The 21,132-nt window shown below is 52.3% G+C and overlaps 1 protein-coding gene across 6 annotated transcripts in view; it reads left to right on the top strand.

Moving 5' to 3' along the window:
• The first annotated feature begins 2,800 nt into the window (after nucleotides 1-2,800).
• The window catches only part of SLC25A48 (solute carrier family 25 member 48), a 38,653-nt gene continuing 20,321 nt past the window's right edge, over nucleotides 2,801-21,132 (top strand). For 3 of the 6 annotated variants that reach the window (XM_070517335.1, XM_070517334.1, XM_070517337.1), the window contains exons 1-4: nucleotides 2,944-3,168; nucleotides 6,232-6,275; nucleotides 9,709-9,780; nucleotides 12,093-12,351. In XM_070517335.1, the coding sequence (XP_070373436.1) occupies nucleotides 3,075-3,168; nucleotides 6,232-6,275; nucleotides 9,709-9,780; nucleotides 12,093-12,351 (469 nt within the window). In that variant the 5' untranslated portion in view covers nucleotides 2,944-3,074. Of the gene's footprint in view, nucleotides 3,169-6,231; nucleotides 6,276-9,708; nucleotides 9,781-12,092; nucleotides 12,352-21,132 lie in introns of all 6 variants that reach the window. The other 3 variants (XM_014828470.3, XM_070517338.1, XM_070517336.1) reach the window with 3 other exon arrangements.

The raw sequence follows: 21,132 nt of genomic DNA, 5'->3' as shown, positions 1-21,132 counted from the left end.
TCGGGGGTCAGTGCTGATGGCAACCCTGAAACCTCAGGACTGAGTGAGGCACATGTGGGGCAGGAAGCCGGGGCTCGGAGATGGAGTGTGATGTTTCCATCCTTCCCCGGGACTTTGTAAGGCTCCACCCCAGTCACCTCTGTGGCTCCATCCCCTACATTTTCCTCAGAGGGCTGGTGCTGGCTGAGACACAGGTCCCAGTCTCCGAGGAGGTCCCTCCCACCTCAGAGTCCCGCTCCTCATGGGACCTCTTGGCCCTTTTAGGATCAAGCCTCAGTGGTCAGACTCCATCTTGCTTGGAAGGAGGAGGCCTGGCTGGCTGCCGCTGCACTCTGGGTGATGTGACAGGGACATGCCAGTGGGAGAAGAGCAGGCCCAGGAGAGGCCCCTTCCTCCAGACCATGCATTCTCTTCAAAGCTGGCTCCCGCAGCCGGGTCCCTGCTGGACACTGGCAGTACACTGGAGGTTAGCAGGTTGTCTTCCTTTTCAGAGGCGGCCAGGGAGCTCCCACTGGAACAAAAGCACCTCCACAGGCAAGGGCACGTTCCCCAGTGAGCATGGACCTCTAGGGGGGCCTGGCTGGGTGCAGGGTCTATCTACAGAGAGAGAGTTTGACAGAGAGAGAAGGCCCCTCTGCCTTCCAGGCTGGCCCAGGGTGGACAGTGTGGGCTGAGCCAGGCCCTGGAGGGAGCTGGGCCCCTGGAGAGCTGTACCTGAGAGTTAAATGTGACCCAGACCACCAGCTGCTTGCTCCAGGCCCAGGACGCTGAGGAGACATGGCTGGAACGGCAAGGAGCATCACTGCCCAGGGTTGGGATGGAGAAGAGCGAGCCCGCAGCTGATTGGGATCAGCACCATCAGCACAGGCCAGGGAGACGTGGGCACCCCACCAAGCACCATGTCAGGATGGGGTGCTGGATGGGAAAGTGTAGGGGGATGAGAGGTGCGTGGGGAGCGGTCAGAGAGGACAAGAGCAAGCTCGAGGTTGTCCCTAGAATCACTCTACCACCTCATGGTTGTGGGGATGATAATCCCTGGGTGGACAGGATCTCATCTAACCACTCAGAACCTCGGTCTCCTCATCTCTACTTCACAGGTGAACTCCGACAGGGTTCTACCCGAGAAACAGAGCCAGTAGGAGATATGTATATTTTTCACAATTGTGGGTCTGGCTGGGCAGGTCTGGAATCTGGGGGGCGGGCGGGCAGGCTGGAAACGCTCAGGCAGGAGCTGACACTTCAGTCCACAGGAGGAATTTATTCTTCCTCAGGGACACCCTCATTTTGCTCTTACAGCCTTTCAACTGATTAGATGGAGCCCACCTGGATCAGCAAGGGTACACTCCCTTCCTAGAGTCAACTGGTTGTGCGGTCAACCGCGTCTACAAAATGCCTCCACAGCAACACCTAGATTAGTGTTTGATTGACTCACTGGGGACTGTCACCCAGCCAAGGTGACACATAGAACTGACCATCAGTGGGGGCAATGCTAGGGCTCCTCACAGCTCCTGTGAGGAGGAAGCGGGACCGTGCGTGAAGCCCTCAACACAGAGATGGAGGCATCCTCAGGGCGCGGGGGCTCCGGCACCCATATGCTTGTCCGGAGCATGTGGGTAGAGAGGCAGAGGGGGTGTGTTTTGGGGTGGGAAGAAGTGTTTCAGCCAAGGTGGCAGAACGGGGTTTGGGGCCTGCTTGTCTGTGTGGGGAGGGGGCATGGGGGGGCTGGCCCAGAGAGCCTTGGGGGTGGGTATCAGTGGCTTCTGGGACCTGCAAAGCAGGCACTTCCAGAGGCACAGTGTGCTATCTGGCCACCTCGACCTCACACCCAGCCAGCTGGCAGAGGACATTTCCAGCCTAGCCTCCCCGCTCCTAAAGGCCTGGCGGGCTGAGAGTTTTTGGGGCTGGGAAAATTTCCACCTGGCGGGGTGCTTCCTGCAGGGGGCTGTGTGCCCTCAGCCGGCGGTGCTGCAGGACCTTCAGTTCTGAATGGGGTCTCCCCTGGGCCCTCCACTGTGTCCACCAGGTGTTTGAGAATAACCTCACATCTGCCCTCACACAGCTTAGCCTGTAACTCAGGTGTGACAACTTTCATCTCCTAATTTGGGCCAGTTTCCTAAAAGATTAAACTCTATGTGATATATATAGATATCATTATATACACTAAACACACCATCATTTGCCTCACCTAGGAATGAGGATGCCAAGAACCCTCAGCTCACAGGGTCACTGTGAGGAGGAAGCCCAGCAGTGAGTGAGGCAGGATTTAAACGCTCAGCAACGTTGGACGTTATTAATAGCTAATGCTTACTTAGGGCCGTCTTGGAGCCCTCCTCCGGCTCGGTGCTTTCCACACCTTATTCCAGTCATTCACGAATAGATAGGGTTCTGAAACCTGGGGACTACGGAGAGGTGCGGGGAAGGAGGCGGCGGAAGGGTTCCGAACCTCTAAAACTGCAGTGGAAATGTGCGTGTCCTGTGTGTTTTATAGCGAAACTGTCCTTGGCTTTCATTTAGTTCCTCAAAGAGAAGAAATTCTGGTTTAGTTGATAGTTTAGTAGATAGAACTATTTCAGCGCTTTTTCAGCCTAAAAGAGGATGTACCCTCACAGGTAAGTAATTCTATCACAGGTTTGTCATCAAGTGTTTCACGACCTTCAATAAAGCCTTCCGCCCTCTCTCTTGTGGTGAACTTCGCAAAAATGTCCCTGAAATCATTTCCGCAGTCGGACCCGATGTGAACAATTACTTGCACGGGGCGGGCACTCTCGCCTGGAGGAGCTGAGGCTCCACTGGTGGCGAGGGAGAGGACGACGGGGGAAGGGAGGGATAGGGAATTCCTCTCGGCGCCAGGATGCGCGGCGCAGAGCGCACCTCGCCCAGCCTGAGCGCTGCGCCTTTAAGGTCCACGGGGGGCGTGATGTCAGCCGCCCGCGGGCTCTTGGAGAGGTGAGCGCGGCAGCCCGCGCGCGGTGACTCGGAGCCAGGGTTGGAGTAGGACCTCCCGTGCGCTCCCAGTCCCCGACTTTCTTGCTCCGGTGCGCTCGGGCCGGCGGGCCACGCCCCGCAGATTCTGAATGGGCACTGACTCGGCTCCGGGAGGGCGAGGCGCCGCGGCACCGGCCATGGGCAACTTCCAGCTGGAAGACTTTGCGGCGGGCTGGATCGGAGGTGAGCGTGGTAACGGGGTCCCCCAGAGGTGAGTGTGCTCACGGGAGACCCCCGGGCCAGAGAACAAGAGAGAGCCTCGCCGAGCGCCGCTCGGGCCGAGCTTACACACCGCGCTCTGGCGAGGGAGCCCCGCGCCCGTGCGCTCCCGACATGCGCCCCGGCGAGATCCGCGCCCGCTGCGGGCAGTGCCCCGACGCCCGGGCGCAGGGGTGGTCTTGCTGTTCCTCGCCTGCCACCGGAGCTAAATTCCGCGAGCCTTAATGAGATTCCCCCTGAGCTGATTTGCCTCGAAGTTAGGATCCGCGGAACTTGATCCGGTAATGATTAAACCTCTGGTCAAAGCCGGCAGCCAATGGAGCGTCCAGGCGCGTACACACCCTTCTGGTGACCGAGTGCGCGCCTGAATCTGGGGACGTACCTCGCAGGAATTGTGTGTGAGGGTGGCGCTTGGCCGCTCGCCTCCCCCCCCCCACCCCGGCGCCCCACCCCCGCCCGCCCCGGCGTGGGATGGGGAGCCCGACTTCGTGATCTGGCCGGCCCTAGGGGGCGCCCCGGCCAGAGGGAGCCGAGCGCCAGGCTGCAGGTACCAATTGCCAGATAGGAGGAACCCTTCCTGTTTTCAGCCGTTGTCAACTGTCAGGCCTCTCCTCCGGGCACTATTGGGCCCGCTGGTCCCTTCGTACCGCTCCCAGAGCCTCTCTCTCCTGGGCTTGGGCCGGGTTTGCTTGGGCAAGAGTTGCATCCATTACTTTGCTTGTCCATTCTTCTCTGTCCAATGGGTCCGCCCTCCTCTTTTCTCAGCTGTTGGTGAGGGTTGGGGGAGGGTTCGAGGGACTTTACTTATTCTAAAGTGTCTTTCTTTTGGTCCCATCTCTAAAAGGGTCATCTGGGAAGGGATGTTGGTAAGTGCGGCCCCATCCCAAAGACGAAACGAAATACTGAGCTGGTGAGGCAGAGGCTACAGTAGCATGTTTGTGCCCCACCAATTGTTCTTCTGAGTATGGAGGAGACCAGGAGATTTGTAGGAAACAGAAAACAAAAAAAGAGCCGTAAGGCGGACAGCATCCCAGGATCCCCTTCGGGCGGCCCCTCCCACCTGGCAGGAGTCCCCCTCTTTCCCTCCACGGGTGGCTGCAGGGCCCCTGCTCCTCACTGTCCTGAGCGCAGGCCGTTCCTTTCACGGTGGCCAGTTCTGTTGGTACAGGCTCTCTTGGGTGGGCTGAGACCTGCCCCTCCTAACTTTCCCAGTCAGGGGGCTGTGCCCAGAGGCCCACTGGGCATATCCAGGCCCTCTTTGGACACCCCTTCAGCCTTTCATTGGGAGACACTTCTCTAGGCTGTCCCTTGAACAGCCAGACCAGCTTCAGGAGGGCTGCCAGGAGCTTGGTTTGAGAAACACCCTGGAGGGCAAGGCTGTCAGAGTAGCTCAGAGGCTCTGGTGACACAGAGACCTCCCTGCCCTGCTCACACAGCAAGTAGTGGATTGTCGTTTGTTCTGACATTGTCCTGCTTTGTTCATGTTAACACATCTCTTCTTTTGGCTTCCCTGAAATAAGGATGAGTGTAGTAACAGTGAATCCTTGGTAGGTACCAGGTGCTGTTTAAGTGCTACGTCTCTATTTTTAAACCAACTTTACTGAGGTTATTTTACACATCATAAAATTCACCCATTTCAATTGTACAATTTGACCATTTTTAGTAATTTTACCAAGTTGTGCACCCATTACCATAAATTAGTTTTACAGCCTTTTCTCCCCCCCCAGGAAGATCCCTCGTGCCCATTTACAGTTAAACCCTATCCCCTCCCTCTCCCTTGGAGCAGTCACTAATCTACTTCCTGGCTCTATGGATTTCCCTATTCTGGATAATTCATAGGAATGGACTCATACAATATGTGACCCTTTTTGTTTGGGCCTCTTTCATTAGCATGTTTTCAGTGTTCATCTACACTGCGGCGTGTATCCATACTTCACTCCTAGTTACAGCTAATGATATTCCATTGTGTGGATAAACCACATTTTATTTATCCATTCATCCGGTAATGGACACTGGGCTGTTTCCTCCTTTTGGCTGTTGTGAATAGTGCTGCTATGACCACTCATGGACGTACTTGTTTGGGTGTCTATTTTCAGTTCTTTTAAGTGTATATCTAGGAGTGGAATTACTGGGTCATATGGTAACTCTGCTTAATTTCATGAGAAACAGCCAAACCATTTTCCACAGCAGCTGTACCATTTTACATTCCCACCAGCAATGTACAAATTTCCAATTTCTCCGTATTCTTGCCAATACTAGTTATTTTCCATTTTTTTATTAGAGCCATCGTAGTGGGTATGAAAGGGAATCTCATTGTGATTTTTATGTATGTTTCCCTAATGACTAATGATGTTGAGCATCTTTTCATGTACTTGCTGGCCATTTGGATATCTTCTTCGGAGAAATGCCTATTTAAGTCTTTTATTAAAAAAATTTGGTTTTAGTTGTAAGAGTTCTTTATATATTCTGGATACTGGACCCTTATCAAATATATGTTTTGCAAATATCTCCCCCCATGCTGTAGGTTGTCCTCACTTTCTTGACAGTATCCTTTGGTGCACAAAAGTTTTTAATTTTTATGCTATTCAATTTATCTATTTTTTTTGGTTACTTGTGCTAAGAATCTATTGCAAATCTAAGGTTGTTAAGATTTTTCCCTATGTTTTAGTATATGATTTTTATAGTTTTAGTGCTTCCATTTAGGTCGTTGTTCTATTTTGAGTTAATTTCTGGATATGGTGTGAGGTGGGGGGTATCTAACTTCATTGTTTTGCATGTGGATACCCAGTTGTCTCAGCACCTTCACCTGCCTTTTTTGGGGTGCTTGTTTCTTGAGGCAGGGCGCAGGTTTTCCTCCATTTTATCTGCTTTCCTTGGTGCCTGGGCCAGTGCCTAGCACATTAGGGATCCCTTTTGGTGACAGAATAAGTGAATGTAAGTGCCTGAGCCCTCTGTCCTGTCCCACGAGCCAGCAGGTGCAAGCCAGGAGCCCAGGGGCTGAGTGACCAGGTATTCTTCAATCCGCAGGTGCAGCCAGTGTCATCGTCGGCCACCCTCTGGACACAGTCAAGGTACAGTAGCCATTGTTGCCGTTACCTCTTGGAAGGGGGCCTGGGGTGTGACTGCCTCCAGGAATGTGCCTGCTGGTTCTGATCCCCAGAGAGTCTCCAGCCAGGGCAGGCTCTCTGTGCCAGCCCATGGGGGTGGGGTGCCAGGAGGCCTGGTTTGGAAGGCTCTGCCCTCATTACTTGGCAGTGATTTTGTTTTTGTGATCATCCCATTTCTGTTTTCTGGTTCTCAGGACCTGCTGGGGAGGGGCCGGGGCACAGATGAGTGTCCTCCTGCAAGTCCCTATGGAAATAAGAACCAGAAAAGCCTTCAAATGTAAGGCAGCATCTGAGCCCAAAATTTAGGGTTGGCCAGTCCCAGCCTCCCCACCTACTGTGGGGCAGGGCACAGCACTTAACCTCCTTGTCTGTAAAATGGGCAAAGAGCACCTCCCCAGCGGGGCTGTCAAGAAGATGGTCACTGTGGCACCAAGGATAGAGCAATGAGCAAGCCATTCCCATCCTGATGAACACACACGCTGGGGTGTGGGGAGGCAGACGAGTGACTTGTCTGAGGTCCCATGGCTCGCCTGTGGAAGAGCCAAACTAAAAGGACCCAAACTGCTGACCTGGGTCAAAGGCTCCTTCCCCATCATAGGTGGGAGAGCCAGCCACTGGCTGTTTGGTGGCAGTGGAGCTGGGGTCAAGATTCTCCCCTGGCTCCTGGCACAGGATTTATGCCTGATGCAGTGTGACCAGGGTTTTCTAATTAGGGCTTAGCTGCCTTTAGACCAGCTAGACTGTAAGAGAATAAATTGGCATTGTTTAAAGCCACTAAATTTGTTGTAATTTGTTATAGCAGCAATAGGAAACTAACACAGGAAATCAGCTTTGTTCATCTGTAAGATGGGGATAGTATCCACACTGCATAACATTTGTGAGCTTCACTGAGATAAGTTCTGGAAGATGGCCCGTGTTTCCCCAAGCATGCACCAAGATGGTGCACACTAAATGCCAGCTCCTGTTGTAACTGGAGGCCCTGGAGGCTTGAGCTGTGCTGCTAGCCTCAGTGACAGGCTCCCTGAGTGCTCCGCGTGGCTGGCAGACCTTTGCTCCATGGCTTTGAGACTGTTCTGTGATCTGGGCTTGGCTCTCAGGTTGAGTTTCCTCAGGTACCGTTTGCTTGAGCGACTCGACCACTCAGCCTTCTTAGTGGGAACTTGATCCCTCCTGTGGGCTCCACCATTTCGTGGATGCACTACCCAGGGACAGCCCCGACAGAGCTGGGATCAGCGGGTGAGAGCATGCAGCCTCATGCCAGCCCTAAATGGGGCAGAGAGAAAGGCCTATGCCCCACCTCTCCTGGCCCACGTCCTTGTCCTGACTGGAGATACTCCGCCCCAGGGTAGACCTCTGTGGTTCTGCTCAAGAAGAGGACCGTGGAGGCCCAGGTCTCATCTTGCTGTATCTTCCAGGATGTCTTCCCCACCACCCAGATTAAAATTGCATTTTCCTGCCCTGCCACCCAGCTTTTCTGATCCTTGGTTTATTTTTCTCCATGGCACTTGTTATCATCTGACATATATGCTTACTTGGGAATTACTTCTTATTGATGGTCTTTTCTGACCCCGCTCGGTTGTAAGTTCCACGAGTGCAGGGAGTTTGTTTTCTCTGCTGAATTCCCTGAGATCAGAACAGTGACTGCTAGGAAATAGGCACCCCATCAATGCGTGGAGTTAGTCAGTAAGTACGTTTCTCTGACTGAAAATAAGACTTACCAACAGTGTGATGCCATTTATGTATCAGACCTATGAATTACTACATCTTCTCTCTGGCTGTCTGTGTTTACAAAACTCTTTAGATGAATGCCTGTCAAACAGTTAGCCAGGCTATGAGCCATGGTGATTAGCTGCGGGGGTTGGGGGAGGTGGAGGGGGAGAGAAACCGGCAAAGGAGACTTCAGCCTTATATGTAGTGTTGAAATTTTTTAATTGATAGAATGTATTCCCATATTAGCTGTGTACTTAAAATTATTTCTTAAATTATATAAGCTAAAAATAGTGGAGAAAAACCCTGCTTATTTTAGGAAAGTTAGAAAATGAAGAAAACTTCAATGCAGGAAAACATCACCCATGATTTTCACCTCAGAGACCATCACTCTTGGGGTGTGTGTTCTCCCAAGGTCTTCTCTACTTGTCTGCAGATGGAGCTGATGCTATTAATGGTGAAGAGTCAGTCTGCACACTGGGTCTTGCTCCTCACGGGACCCTGGGTTCTGGGGGGCAGTGTCTGGGTCTCCTCCTCCCTGGCTCTCACAGCTCCTTCCTACCAGCATGGCACACTGTGGGTGCTGAGAAACTGTTCTGATGGAGAACCGTAGGCTGCACATCTTTAAAGAAGTGGAACCATCTGGGACCTGGGCACTTTTGAGGGCTCACTCAGACCCTCTGTGCCTGTCAGCCGTTGCCCCTGGCCACCAGAGCCAGCCTCCGCTAAGGACACCATGCCTTCACTACCCAGCCCCTCATTCAGCCAGTTTCATGGGGCCGAGTGCCAGGTTCCTGCTTGGCCCCAGGGACGAGAGGGAAGTATGAGACAGCCCTGCCACAGAAAGGCAGCTCGAATACACCCTAAGTAAACAGACAAACGGATGACACCAGGGCAACATTTATGCTCAGACCCAAAAAGATGAGCAGGAGCTGAAGAAAGAGCCTTCCAGATGGGGAATGCGGGGCAGTTCTGGAGGCAGGAAAGAGCTGATGCTCCGGGGACTTGGGGATGTGGCATATGGCGGGTGCAGTGGGCAGGGGCATGAAGGAAAGGGCATGTGGGGATGAGACCAGGCACAGGTGCTCAGCCAGGACCTCCTGGGTGCTGGTACAGGGTGTGGAATTGATTCTGCCTTTGATGGGAGGCCACTGGAGCACTTTAAACAGCAGTGACGTGGTTCATTGTTGTTCGGAAAAGATCAGTCTGACTGTTGTGTAGACACAGGTGAAGGAGCGAGGGGAAAGCAGGAGGGTGGTGGTGAGACCAGCCCATCGTCCAGGTGAGAGATGAGGGGGCTCAGGAAGTGAGAAGAACAGGTTGCTCCCGGGACTATTTAGGAGGGGAGACTGATGGACAGCAGATGCGGCAGAGCCACGGGTTAGCTTTCTGCACTCAAGAGGCAGGGGTCCTATGTCTCCACACAAGCATTGTTTTTGCACAACAAACCAGCCTCTGTTCCTCTCTCAGACCAAGAGGGCTTCTGCTGCGTTTAGCAAGGTCTCAATAGGACGTTGAGGGAGGCAAGGCAGGTAGAGGACAGAGGGCCAGCCTCGCCAGCACTGAAACACAGACCTCTCACTGAAGGGCTGTCCCCTCTCTGGGCCTCAGTGCTGGAGGCTTGGCATCTTGGGGACAGTGGGGACGTGATCCTCTCTGCCTGGGTCCTGACCCCTCCCTCTCTCCGCAGACTCGCCTGCAGGCCGGCATCGGCTATGGGAACACCCTCAGCTGCATCCGCACCGTGTACAGGAGGGAGAGTGTAAGTGCTCTTCAGTGGGTGGGTGGCACCATACCTGCCAGGGCCTCCCACCAAACGGGGTGAAGCCCACTCGGGCTTGGGGACCAAGGCCACCACTCTCACACCAGCACGGCGGGCAGGAAGCCTGTTTGTTAGCAATCATCACGTTGGGCTGAATTTTCCCTACTCATCTCACACCACTCCTCAAATATGATGTGTTACCCAAACATAGCCCTGCCACCCAGTGTGATGTTATTGGGGAAAAAAACTGGTTTTGTGTAACCTCTCTGGACAAATACTGAGGAATTTAGAACCACAGTGTGGAAATTTCCTGGGAAAACAGAGGGGCCTGTCAGTTTCTCAAAACTGAGTGAGTGGCCCGTAAACCACATGCTCACAGGCTTCCCTTTATCCGGGCATGACGGGAGCCAGCACTTCTGATTCCAGATGCCTGGAGCTGGCTCACACTGCAGGTCGCTCAAGACCAGCAGACCCAAGGGTTTTCTTTGCAAAGGGGAAATCCTGCACAACATTTTATAGAAGATGTATTAGGTACCTTTCCTGAGAATAGCATGTGCTTTCAGAAGACTTTCTAAGGCCCCTCTGGTGAATTTAAGATAAATTTTAAGGGGCCAGCCCAGTGGCATAGTGGTTAAGTTTGGCGCACTCCGCTTTGGTGACCCAGGTTTGCAGGTTTGGGTTCTGGGTGCAGACCTACACGACTCGTCAGCCATGCTGTAGCAGCGACCCACATATAACATGGAGGAAGATTGGCAACAGATGTTAGCTCAGGGCAAATCTTCCTCAGCGAAAATAAATAAATAAACAAATTTTAAAATTTAGGATGAGATGACCTGTCGATTAAAGAAGTGATCGAGTGTAAGCCCCGTGGCAGCCTGAGGCTTAGCCTTGAGTCACGGGAAATGTGGCCCCACTGTTGACTGCTCTCTCCACTTGGCTCCCTTGTGCAAGTGCCCTGGAGCTCTGGCGTCTGCTGCTGCACCTGGAGCTTCTCCTCAGATGAAGTGTGCCTTGTGTCAGAGTGTTGTTCTAACTCTCTTGATGGGCTGCTTTAAAATCACGGTGAGCCCTGCAGACCTAGTACCCTGTTCCTGGGTGTTGTGTGATTCCTCCATCCCCTGAAAGGCAGTCGTTGATTCTCCTTTTTGGCGCACATTCCCCGCAGTGTCTGCCAGCCAGCGTCCTAGCTGTGGGAACTGTGGGTGTTCCCTTGAGACACCGTAGCTCAGGGCTAAGTGGTGTCCCCAGTTATCTGAGGGAGCTTGTTGTAGAGGAAGAGGCTGAAGCAGGGTGTGTGTGTGTGTGTGCATGTCTGTGCGTGTGAGGGGGTCCTGCCTCTAGCAAATAGAGTGTACGCATGAAGGTCAGGATTAGTGGGTTTGTGTAGAGCCTGGAGCTTGTACGACGACTTCCCGGTGCTCATTCATCTTTGGCACGGAGCTAAAACACTGTACTGCCCCGACTCCTCCAAGAGCCTGTGGAATTTGCTGGTTTTGGCGGAGCGTCTCTGGTGTTCGTTGCGAATGCAGTGTGGAAAGAACTGTGACCTCAGCTCCAGCACCCTCCTCTGCCTGCTGCGTTCTGTGTAAGTGCAGAAGGCCTTCCTGGGGCTCTCCTCCCCAGCTCTTCTGCCAAGAGACTCCGGTGCTCAGGGCCACCCATCTACAGGCTGGCCCAGGTACCCCTCTGGGCTGTGGGACCCTCTTCTTAGCCCCTAACCGCAGACTTAGCACATTGTATTATAGTTGCCTATCAGTTTGTCTTTCCTGTCCCTCTCGCCTTCCCGGCCCCCAGACCCTGAGCTCAGTGGACAGTCTTTTTCTTATGTTGTCCCTCAGAGCCTGGCATGTGACAAGTGCCTGGAGGATGCTTTTGTTGGAGCAGTCACTTAGGAGGGTGTATGTGGTGTTGGCAAGTCCACTACCCACTAGGGCTCCACACGTTCCCCCTCGGCCACAGCCTGATTTCTTTCCAGCCCAAGAGTACTGCCAACCCGGTGGCAAAGATAGGGTCCAGGCCCAGCATATTACCGCTCAGGAAACAAAACATCACACAGAAGCCGGCTTCTCCAGAGCAAGAATGCCCTGCTCCTGAGTGGGGAGCAGCCCCTCACCCGCCCCGTCTCTCCTGTCTCATCGGCATCCTCTGTTATTCTCCTCACTGACATACTGGTTTCTTTTTTCTGCAGTGTCACCCCGCCAGCCTGCGGGCCCCAGGGGGCAGGGACTGTGCGAGGGCAGCACGGGGAGCCTGGCGCCTACCTGCAGACGGCCCTGGGCCCTCATGCTTCCTCCCACTGGGTTTCCCCGCAGGTGTTTGGCTTCTTCAAGGGCATGTCTTTCCCCCTCGCCAGCATCGCCGTCTACAACTCAGTGGTGTTTGGGGTCTTCAGTAACACGCAGAGGTTCCTCAGCTGGCAGCACTGCAGGGAGCCTGGGGCCAGCCCGTCCCGCACCCTGTCTGACCTGCTGCTGGCCAGCATGGTGGCCGGCGTGGTGTCTGTTGGGCTGGGTGCGCCCGTGGACCTCATCAAGATCCGGCTGCAGATGCAAACTCAGCCATTTCAGGAAGGTAAGAGGCCAGGGGAGGGGGCCTGGTGTCTTGGGACTTGTGATCTGGTTCACCAGATCTGGGATGTGTTTGTTAGCATACTTTTGATTGAGCAAGACATCTAGGTTGTCATGTAATAGTCTGTAATTATTATTATTTCATCCATAGTACTAACTCTCACTGGTTAAGTATTTATTATGTGTGCTGTGCACCTGCTGAGAGCTCTGCGTATGTTCTAATTCGTCTTCATAACAATTCTGGAAGGCAGGTGCTGTTGTGGTTTCCAGAGGAGCAAACAGAGGCTCCCAGAGGTTAGATACCTACCCAGAGACACACAGTTAATGACCGGCTAGTGAAGATCAGCTGCATAATCTGCGGCCCCCAGTACAAAATGAAAATGTGGGACCCCTTGTTCAAAAATGATTAAGAATTTTAAAAGAACAAGAGCAGAGCATTAAAGCTAGCGTGGGGCCCCATGTGATGGCCCCACGTGCCAGCTGCGAGCAGCCGTGGAGGCCTTGCACCTGGGCTGGCCTCAGGGCTGGGAAGGGGGCCGCTGCTCTCTTAAACCTCACCTGCTCCTAGCCCTGACCTTCCAGTTAGAGCTTCATTTCTTGGTGTGCCACGTAGCCACTCCCATACCACAAGCTGCATCTGTTATTTCCTTCCCGTTGGAAAGGGAGGTTTCTGCGTCTTTTCCTGGGGGTGGTCTTGATCAAGAAGGATGGAAACAATAGGGTGGCACTTGCTGTGCAGAGTAGAAAGTGCCAACTGTGGAGGAAGGCCAAGCTGGGGGTCTTAGAAGACAAATTTCAATAGCTTGGGGTTTGGTTCTTGGCTCTAGTGTCACTCTGTCCCCTCAGGAAGGATGCTGTCCCTTCCTGGGCCTCAGTCTCCTTTTCCGTATAATGGAAGGGCTGGACCGTGGTCCTTCCTGTCACCTCAGATATCCAGTTGGGGCTGACAGCTCTTGTGGCTAGACCCCTCTCCCTAGAAGCCTTCTGCATGGCCTGTCTGTCACCCCTCTGCCCACAGAGGCTGGGACTCAGCTGTGCCCACAGCCAAAGCCCCAACATGGCTCATCAGGAGCATCCCAGCCTGACACCTCTCTCACCCCCGCCCCTTGATTAAGCCTGTGCTCCCTGCCCAGCCCAGGAGGTGTCCAGGACAGGGCTGTGCATCCTCCGAGCATGGTGCTGATGCTTCCCACTGGGGCAAATGGAGGGCCTGGGACCTGGCTGCTCCCAGAAGGTGGGTCACACCTGCTCAGTGCCCCAAGACCCATAGTCACTGTCAGCATGTGGGGAGACACAGGGCAACAAATGGGCTGGCTCATGCAGAGGGTCACAGAGCATACCCCCGTGGGGGCCACCCAGGGAGATGCAAGGCAGGGGTTCCCCACCTTTATCTACTTGCCATATTAGGTTGTGTCTTGGCACATCTTAGTTTGATTAAAGGCTTGCGCTTCTGAGAAACGTTTGAAGCTTGCTGATCTGGTCCTATGCCAGAGTCAAAAGCAAAGAGGTAGAGGAATGAAGGGCTCTGTGAGCATGCTTGGAACCCAGGAGCCCTAGCCCCCAGGCTGGCTTTTTGCTCTATCCTGTCTACTTCGGCAAAGCTCGTGTTAGTCTCGGGTGCAGAGGAAATCTCTCCAGAAGTCTTAAAACTCTTTGGAGTTCAGATGTTGGAAAAGTCTCGGTGATGAGGCCCCTCAGCTCCTGGGGGCAGCTCTGCCTCCTTCACAACCTGGGCGCCTTGTCCCTGGAAGGGGAGGAAATAGGGGTATTTGTGCATGTATGGGGGTGGGTATAGCCGGCCAGGACACTGAGGGAGATGTTTCTCAGGAAGTGCCTTCCTTCAGAAAGCCTGGGATGTGTGGAGGCAAATTAATTGGTGAGCTTTCTCGACAGTGCTTGGTTCCATCCTCTGTCCCATCCTCACCAACCCCCACCTGCCCTGCAGAGGGAGCTAGAATGGTGGCCGACTTGCCAGGCCAAGGCCTGAGCTTCAAGGGGTCCTGAGGCCAGGCTAAGAAGCCTCTAGGCTAGGAGACTAGAGGAAGGATGGGAGGCAGCCAGGGAAAGACCAGACCCAAAAAGGGCCCCAAAGCTGGGTGGGCATCAACCAGCCAATTTTAGGGAGCTGAGCAGCCACCATCAGCGGCTGCCAAAGTTGGTAAGTGCAAGTCATGTACCTGACACTGTGTTAAGTACTGTCCGTGCATCATCTCATGTCATATGCACCATGACAGTGTGAGGTTGACATGACTGTTAGCCCTGTTCATTTACCCAATACACAATAGTTATGCCCCTGCTGTGTGCCAGGCACAGGCTAGGTGCTGGGGACACAGCGGTGTACAAAATACTCTGTCCTGTCCCTCTTGTGGTGCTCCGTCCACAGACAGGCAGATGAGAATGGGCCACGTCAGACATGGTGGGTAGGAGGGAGTGGGATGGGTTGTCAGCCAGGCTGGGGCTCAGGAAGGCCTTTGGAACAGGTGGTAGGAGGGGTGGAAGGAGAGCCTGGTGGTCAGGACTGTGCATCGTCAGGGCAGCACTGAGGGTTGCCCATGCCTGCTCTCTGGGGCCACGGGAGCCTGGGACATGGGCCACCCAGGCCCAGCCTCTCCAGTACTGCCCCTCTGGGAAGTCTAGACCCTTCTAGGGCCTTGTCTCCTGGATTAGGCCTCTGAGCAGTGAGAACATGGGGACCAGCACGCTGTTCTGCGCCCCCACCACGGGAGGCACCGAGAGCATCTCGGGAGGGATGTGATTCGTTGATCCCATCCAGTATGGGATCCTGCCCTCGGCCTCAGGTGTCCGTTCATGTGTGCTGCCAGAAGGAAACTGGTTCTCTTCAGCAAATCCCCCAAGGCAGCAACAGAAAATGAATGTGTGTTTGTTCTGACCTTCCAAGTGTGCCCAGAAACTGGCCTATTAGGGGGCTTATTAGGAAGCCCCTTAATAAGCTGGGGGAGGTTCCTGCAGGCAAGCACTTCTCTGCCCTGCAGAGCTCTAAGTTGGTTGTGCCTCGTCCCAAGCGCTTAGCTAGCGGTGCAAAGGCAAAGATGGTTTACCTGAGTGGGTGGAGGGAGGGTAGAGGCCAGGATTGCAGGGTCACCTCAGGTCCCCTCAAGCCTCTCATCTGGGATCAATCAGATCACAGCACTGAGGGCTGAATAACCAGTATTTACAGAGCACTTATATGCCAGGCACTGTGCTAGGAGCTTTGTGTGCATTTAATCTTAACAACAACCTGACTCCCAGAAATTTACAAAGGAGGAGGCTAAGGCACAGAGAGGTTCCATAACCTGCCTGAGGTCACTCCACCAGTGGGAGGTGGAGCTGAGATCCAGACCCAGGCAGTCCGGCTCAGTACCCACTGATGCTGTTTCTGCTTCTGCCCTAGAATTTTGTAGAAGCCGAGGCTATGGGAACTTTGGTAACCCCTGGGCCTCTGCACAAAATCATCATGCACCAAACCAGCTTCAAACTTTAGGGGGCATGTGGGCTGGGAGCACATCTCCAAAATGACATTGTTCAAGTAATGGGCGCAGCTCGTGGGTTCCACGGGATGGGTCTGAATTCTGTGGCCTTGGGCAGCTCCTCTCTGCAGCATCCACTCTTCCTTACCTCCCACCCCAGCCACTTAGGGGAAGGTCTTTGGTGACTGCAGGTGGAGGATCAGCTACTGGGGCAGGAACAGAGGAGACAGGCAAAGGGGCAGCAGGTGCTCCTTTCTACCAGGAATCTCTCCAAAAAGTGATGGGGGCTATGGTTTTCTTTGATTTGCTCCTCAAGAACCCTTTAGGCCAGAGGTAGAAAACTCAGAGACCACTGGGATCAGGGAGGTAACGTAAATGAGCAGAGGTGCCTGGAAATGTACCCTCTTCCATTTTTCTTGACACCGACAGCCTTCCTGATTTGCATTTCACTTTTCCTCTTTGAATGAAACATGGGCTTAGAACGTATTTCACTTTCCATATCACTCTGCTATTAGAAAAGCAGCCGTTCAAGCACATGTGTCAACTCCAGCATCTGGGAGACAGTAGCGAGTGGTGGGGACTGCTGCAAGGTAGGCCCACATCCTGTCGAAGGGGGTGGCTACGACGCCTCCAGCTGACTTTTGTTGTGTGGCCTGGATCTTCTGATTGTTAAGAGAAGGCAGAAAGCTAGATTTTTTTCTGTGGGGTCTTTTAATTAGAAATTTTCAGATAATTTGATTAAAAACAAAATCAAACACAAACAAACAAAACACTGGGCAGCCCTAAGTATTGTGTGGATGGACAGCGTGGGGTGGGGACTGGCTGCAAGCTGTGGTCCCTGCTCTGGGTCAGGCCCACTGTGTGTGGTGCCTGTGCTGACATGGCATTTCCAGGGAGCCTCGGGCGTGGCTTGTGGGATTTCTCAGGGCTGGTGCCATTACCCTGGAATTGCCAGTCCTATTCCTGGGTGGTGACGATGGGCCATGAAAGACTGTGCTCCTATGCTGAAGCCAGGTCCCAGAGGCCTCTGGCTTCTCTGTTTTGGGACATTGACAGGTGGACTGGAGACCATGGTGAGGTGAGAGGTCAGCTCCTCTTGTTGAGGGACTTGCAAATAAAGAGCCAGCAAGTTCATCCTGATTGTCAATTAGTGGTGACCCATGGTTGAATGTGTACAAAATACAGAACATTGAATGTAGAGGGAGAAAACGCCCGTTCACCCAAATATAATCACTGTTAACACATTCATATGTTTCCTTTTCCTTTCTATATACATATGCATATATATACATATGCATATATATACATATATGTACCTACATACAAATATATACATAGCTTAAATATTTTAAGAGGTTGTACTCATGTTATATAGACAGTTTCATATCCTTTTTTAACTCAACATTATAGCAGAAACATTTTCCAGGTTATTAAAATAGCATATAAAATTATTTTACATAGATAATGTTTTTAAAAGATGTGCAATATTCCGTCAAATACACACACACACACACGTTGAGAGCGATGATATACTGTGGTCTAGAATTCAGTTTCTGGAGTTAGACTACCTGCTCCTAATCTGACCTCCACCAGCGTCAAGAAACTTTGGACAACTCACCTAACACGGCCAAGCCTCAGTTTACCCATCTTCAAAGCAGGTGTAACTCTAGTAGCTACTTCATAACTAGGGTGGAATGGGATGAGGTATTACACAAGAAGATCTTAGCACACTGTCTGGCACATTGAAAACGTGAAGTAAACATTAGCTGTGATATTAGTAAATTTATTTAACAATCTGCCTACTGATAAACATTTAGGTTGTTTACAGTTTTTCCTCTTTTGAAAATAGCGATGTGATCAGCAAATGTGTCCATAAAGAGTTGCCTTCATTTACAGTTATTTCCCTGAATGTGTGGGCTCTTTGATTCATGAGGGGGTCAAAGGCTATGGTCATTTTTAAGATTCTTGGTACATACTGTCAAATTGTTATACAGAAGGGTTTTACCAGATTACATCGGCAGTTGCTGAAGTTTACAGGGAATTTCCTTTTGGCACCATCTTCCTGTACTAAATGGCAGTTATCTCGCATGGAAACTGTCCAACTTAGAGGTTTCCTCCTGGGGCCTCTGCCATTTGGCAAACAAGGAGGAACTGGCCTGAGTTCGGTCAGATGTGGCCTTGACAGGAAGGCACCTGTGAAGAAACTCTCCCTTTTTAAGTCATTATTACCCTTTACATGAGCCTCACTGGGTGCCCCGCTGGGCCCGAGCTGGAAGTCGGGGCTGTGGTCTCAGACACCAGTGGGTCCCTCTGCTGTCTGCGCCAGGTCACATTCTGGAGACCGATGGCCAATGAAACTTGCTCCTCCCCTGTCTGGAAGCTTTCAAGTCTGTGTTTTCATTAAGAGCCTAATTAACGTGCAGATCACAAAGCCTCAGCACCACAGGAGGGCAGAGTTTAGGGGCTCAGAGGAGGACTCGGTATTAACTCTGTGCTGACCGTCCAGGCCCAGCTGGAGGCAGAGGGCTGAGTGTTACACCTGTTTGAATTCACTCTGAGTGATTCGCTCACAAACATTTCCCAAACCCCTGCTCTGAACCAAGCAGTGTAGGTAAATCAGAAGTATCAGCCCCACAGCCCCTGCCCTCAGGGAGCACACAGGGAGCACTGGGGGGGAATCAGATGTGTACCAGAATGAGAAGGGCTCTGGAAAGCCCTGGAACCTCGGAGCCTGGCTCTGCACGTCAGGAAGTCTCCAGAGAGGAAGTGGCCATTGACTGGCTCTTTGAATATTGGCTAGGATCTGGAGATGGGGACAAGGGTATGGAGAGGTGTTTCAGACTGAGGAACAATATAGGGAAAGAGTCCGTGGCTAGAAAGCCAGGCATGTGGCAGGACTAGGAAGCCGTTTGGTTAGTGCTGATGTACAATGCGGGGAGGGGAAGATGCAGGCTGAGTGGGAAGAGCTTGGATTTCCTGGCCAAGGATGGGCTTAGATGCTATTCGGTGAGCAGTGATGCATCTTGGACACCAGAACGAGCCAGGCAGAGTTGTGTGGCAGGAAGATGGCGCTGGCCTTCAGAAGGGATGGAAGGGGGTGGGAATAGTAGAGGCGGGCAGGTTGACTTGGAGGTTGCTGCCATCGATCAGGTGAGAGGCCAAGCACACCTGACCCAGGGCCGTGGGCTTGGGAATGGAGGAGAGGGGCAGACTGAAGGGGCATCAATGATGCAGACCCAACGGGCCAAGGGGGAGAGAGGAAAGTGTCTCGAAAATGACCCAGGAATACAAAGTCCTGTGGCTCTGAGGTTGGTGGGACATCCCGCAAGGGGAATTAAGCAGCAAGTGAAGTGTGTGAGACAGTGCTTGGTGTGGACTAGGTGATCAACAAATGCTTGTTGTCATTGCTGCTGTCTGGCTGGAGGGGCAGGCTTGAGTAAGAACATGGTGAGTTTGGCTTGGCTCCTGTTGTGTGAGGTGCCTGTGGGACTGTAGCTGGAATGTCAGGGCTGGAGGTATAGACAGCGTTGTGACAGACATAGACGTGACAGCTGAAGTCATGACATCAGAGGCCAGTGCCAAGGAGAGCTGCAAAACAGAAGAAAGTGGACGTTAATGGGAAAACTCAGTCAAGGAGTTTGGGAAGGAGCTGTAATGATGCTAATAACTGTAGTCAACTATTACTGAGCCCGTACCATTGAGCTGTGCTAACACGCATTCCATGATTAAATCACCACATCGACTCTGTGAACCAGGCACTGTCATTCTCTTTCTTTATAGGAGGGGAAACTGAGGCTCAGGTTATGTGACTTGTCTGTGCTCACTCAGCTGTTCCACAATGAGGCAGGGCATTGCCCGAGGCCGTCCAACTCCACAACCCCTGGAAACAGGGTCCTGAGAAACTCACGTCACCAAAGGAGGGGGAAGGAGAGTAAAGAGGGGAGAATTTCTGAAGTTGGGGTGACATTGGGGATGGAGACCAATGGGTGGAGAAGGAAAAAGGCTTTCTTTTCCAAGTTGGGAGAGGAGACAGAAAGAGACAATTCAGAGAGAATTTTGAGGGTGAGAGGAGGAAGTTGAGGGAGCTTGCATCAGAAGACTTGTCTTTACCATATTCAAGATGATATGAATAGAGTAAAGGGGCAGAGTGTGGCCAGGGTTTGAGGAGAAGAAGGTCCTAGTTTCTGGACATGCCAAGAGGAGAAAAGGTGGGCTGGGTGGTAAGAGCAGAGAGGGTCAGCTGAGGGGGTTTCTTGCAAGTAAGATCATCATGCACCAGAACACAGGCCCATTTGAGCCCAAGGATCTGCATGATGACAAGATGGGGCGAAACAATTTCTCTGATTTCCCTGAATCTTCAGAAATGCCTGGCTGGGAAGCTCACTAGTTGTGTCTCAGAAGCCCTGGCTACATCAGTTTGTCTCTTTGGCAATACGGTTTTATTGTGACCATAAAGATGTGTGGCTGCCAAGAAATACACTCTTCTCTAGGCTGGTTGACCTTGGGGAGGAGCAGCCTTCTGACACGGTGGATTTTCCAAGACTTTCCCAGTCTAGATCTGGAATGATTGATGCTAAGCTCCCTCAAAGGGCACATGTTGCTCCATTCAACTCCTAAAGAAGGAAGCCTATGTGGGAAGGCAGGAACCCTTGGAACATGACAAGGGGCACAAAAACCTAGAGGCATACAGTCCTGGGCCTTCTTCTTAAGTAGGCTATGGGCTGTCAATAGGAAGTGAGGGCTGGAGCAGTGGCAGCCCAGAAGTAGAGGGAGGAGGTTTGTGAAGAGGCCAGGCATATAGCCATGCAGTTCAAGAGGAGTCCTTGCATGCTGGACAATTTGACTGAATGTTTTTCAAACTTTGATCCCGTATACCTAGCAGAGATTAATGAAGGTGCATGCAACATAATATGCCATTGTTCAAGTTATGTACATTGGAGACACTTCCGTTTGTTCTTTCAATCAATTGACAAGGGTAAGTATTGTCCTGATTTCTGGAGCTGACATTAGTATTGGTAGTTCTTGGCCTGGTGTGGGCATCCTCAGTCTCCCACAGTAGGCTTGGCAGCAGGCCACAGCTGCCTGAGGTTGGCAGGTCCAGTACTTCCGGAATCCAGAGTCACATTAGGACAGGGTAATAAAAATAGGAATGATAACTATTTGCCTCAAGAAAAGTACATTTGCACAAAACTCATTTTCATAAAGTATACTTGTCGACATTCTCAGTTAATTTTTGCAAAAGCCAAATGAGGTGGTGGGGCCACTTAGTCTTCTCTTTTGTAGATGATGAGGAAACTGAGGCCCAGGGTGGATGATTG

Source organism: Equus asinus, chromosome 9, assembly GCF_041296235.1.
Source record: "Equus asinus isolate D_3611 breed Donkey chromosome 9, EquAss-T2T_v2, whole genome shotgun sequence".
NCBI lineage: Eukaryota > Metazoa > Chordata > Mammalia > Perissodactyla > Equidae > Equus > Equus asinus.
Note: the sequence above shows the minus strand (reverse complement) of the source record. Positions and strands in the feature narration are given on the sequence as shown.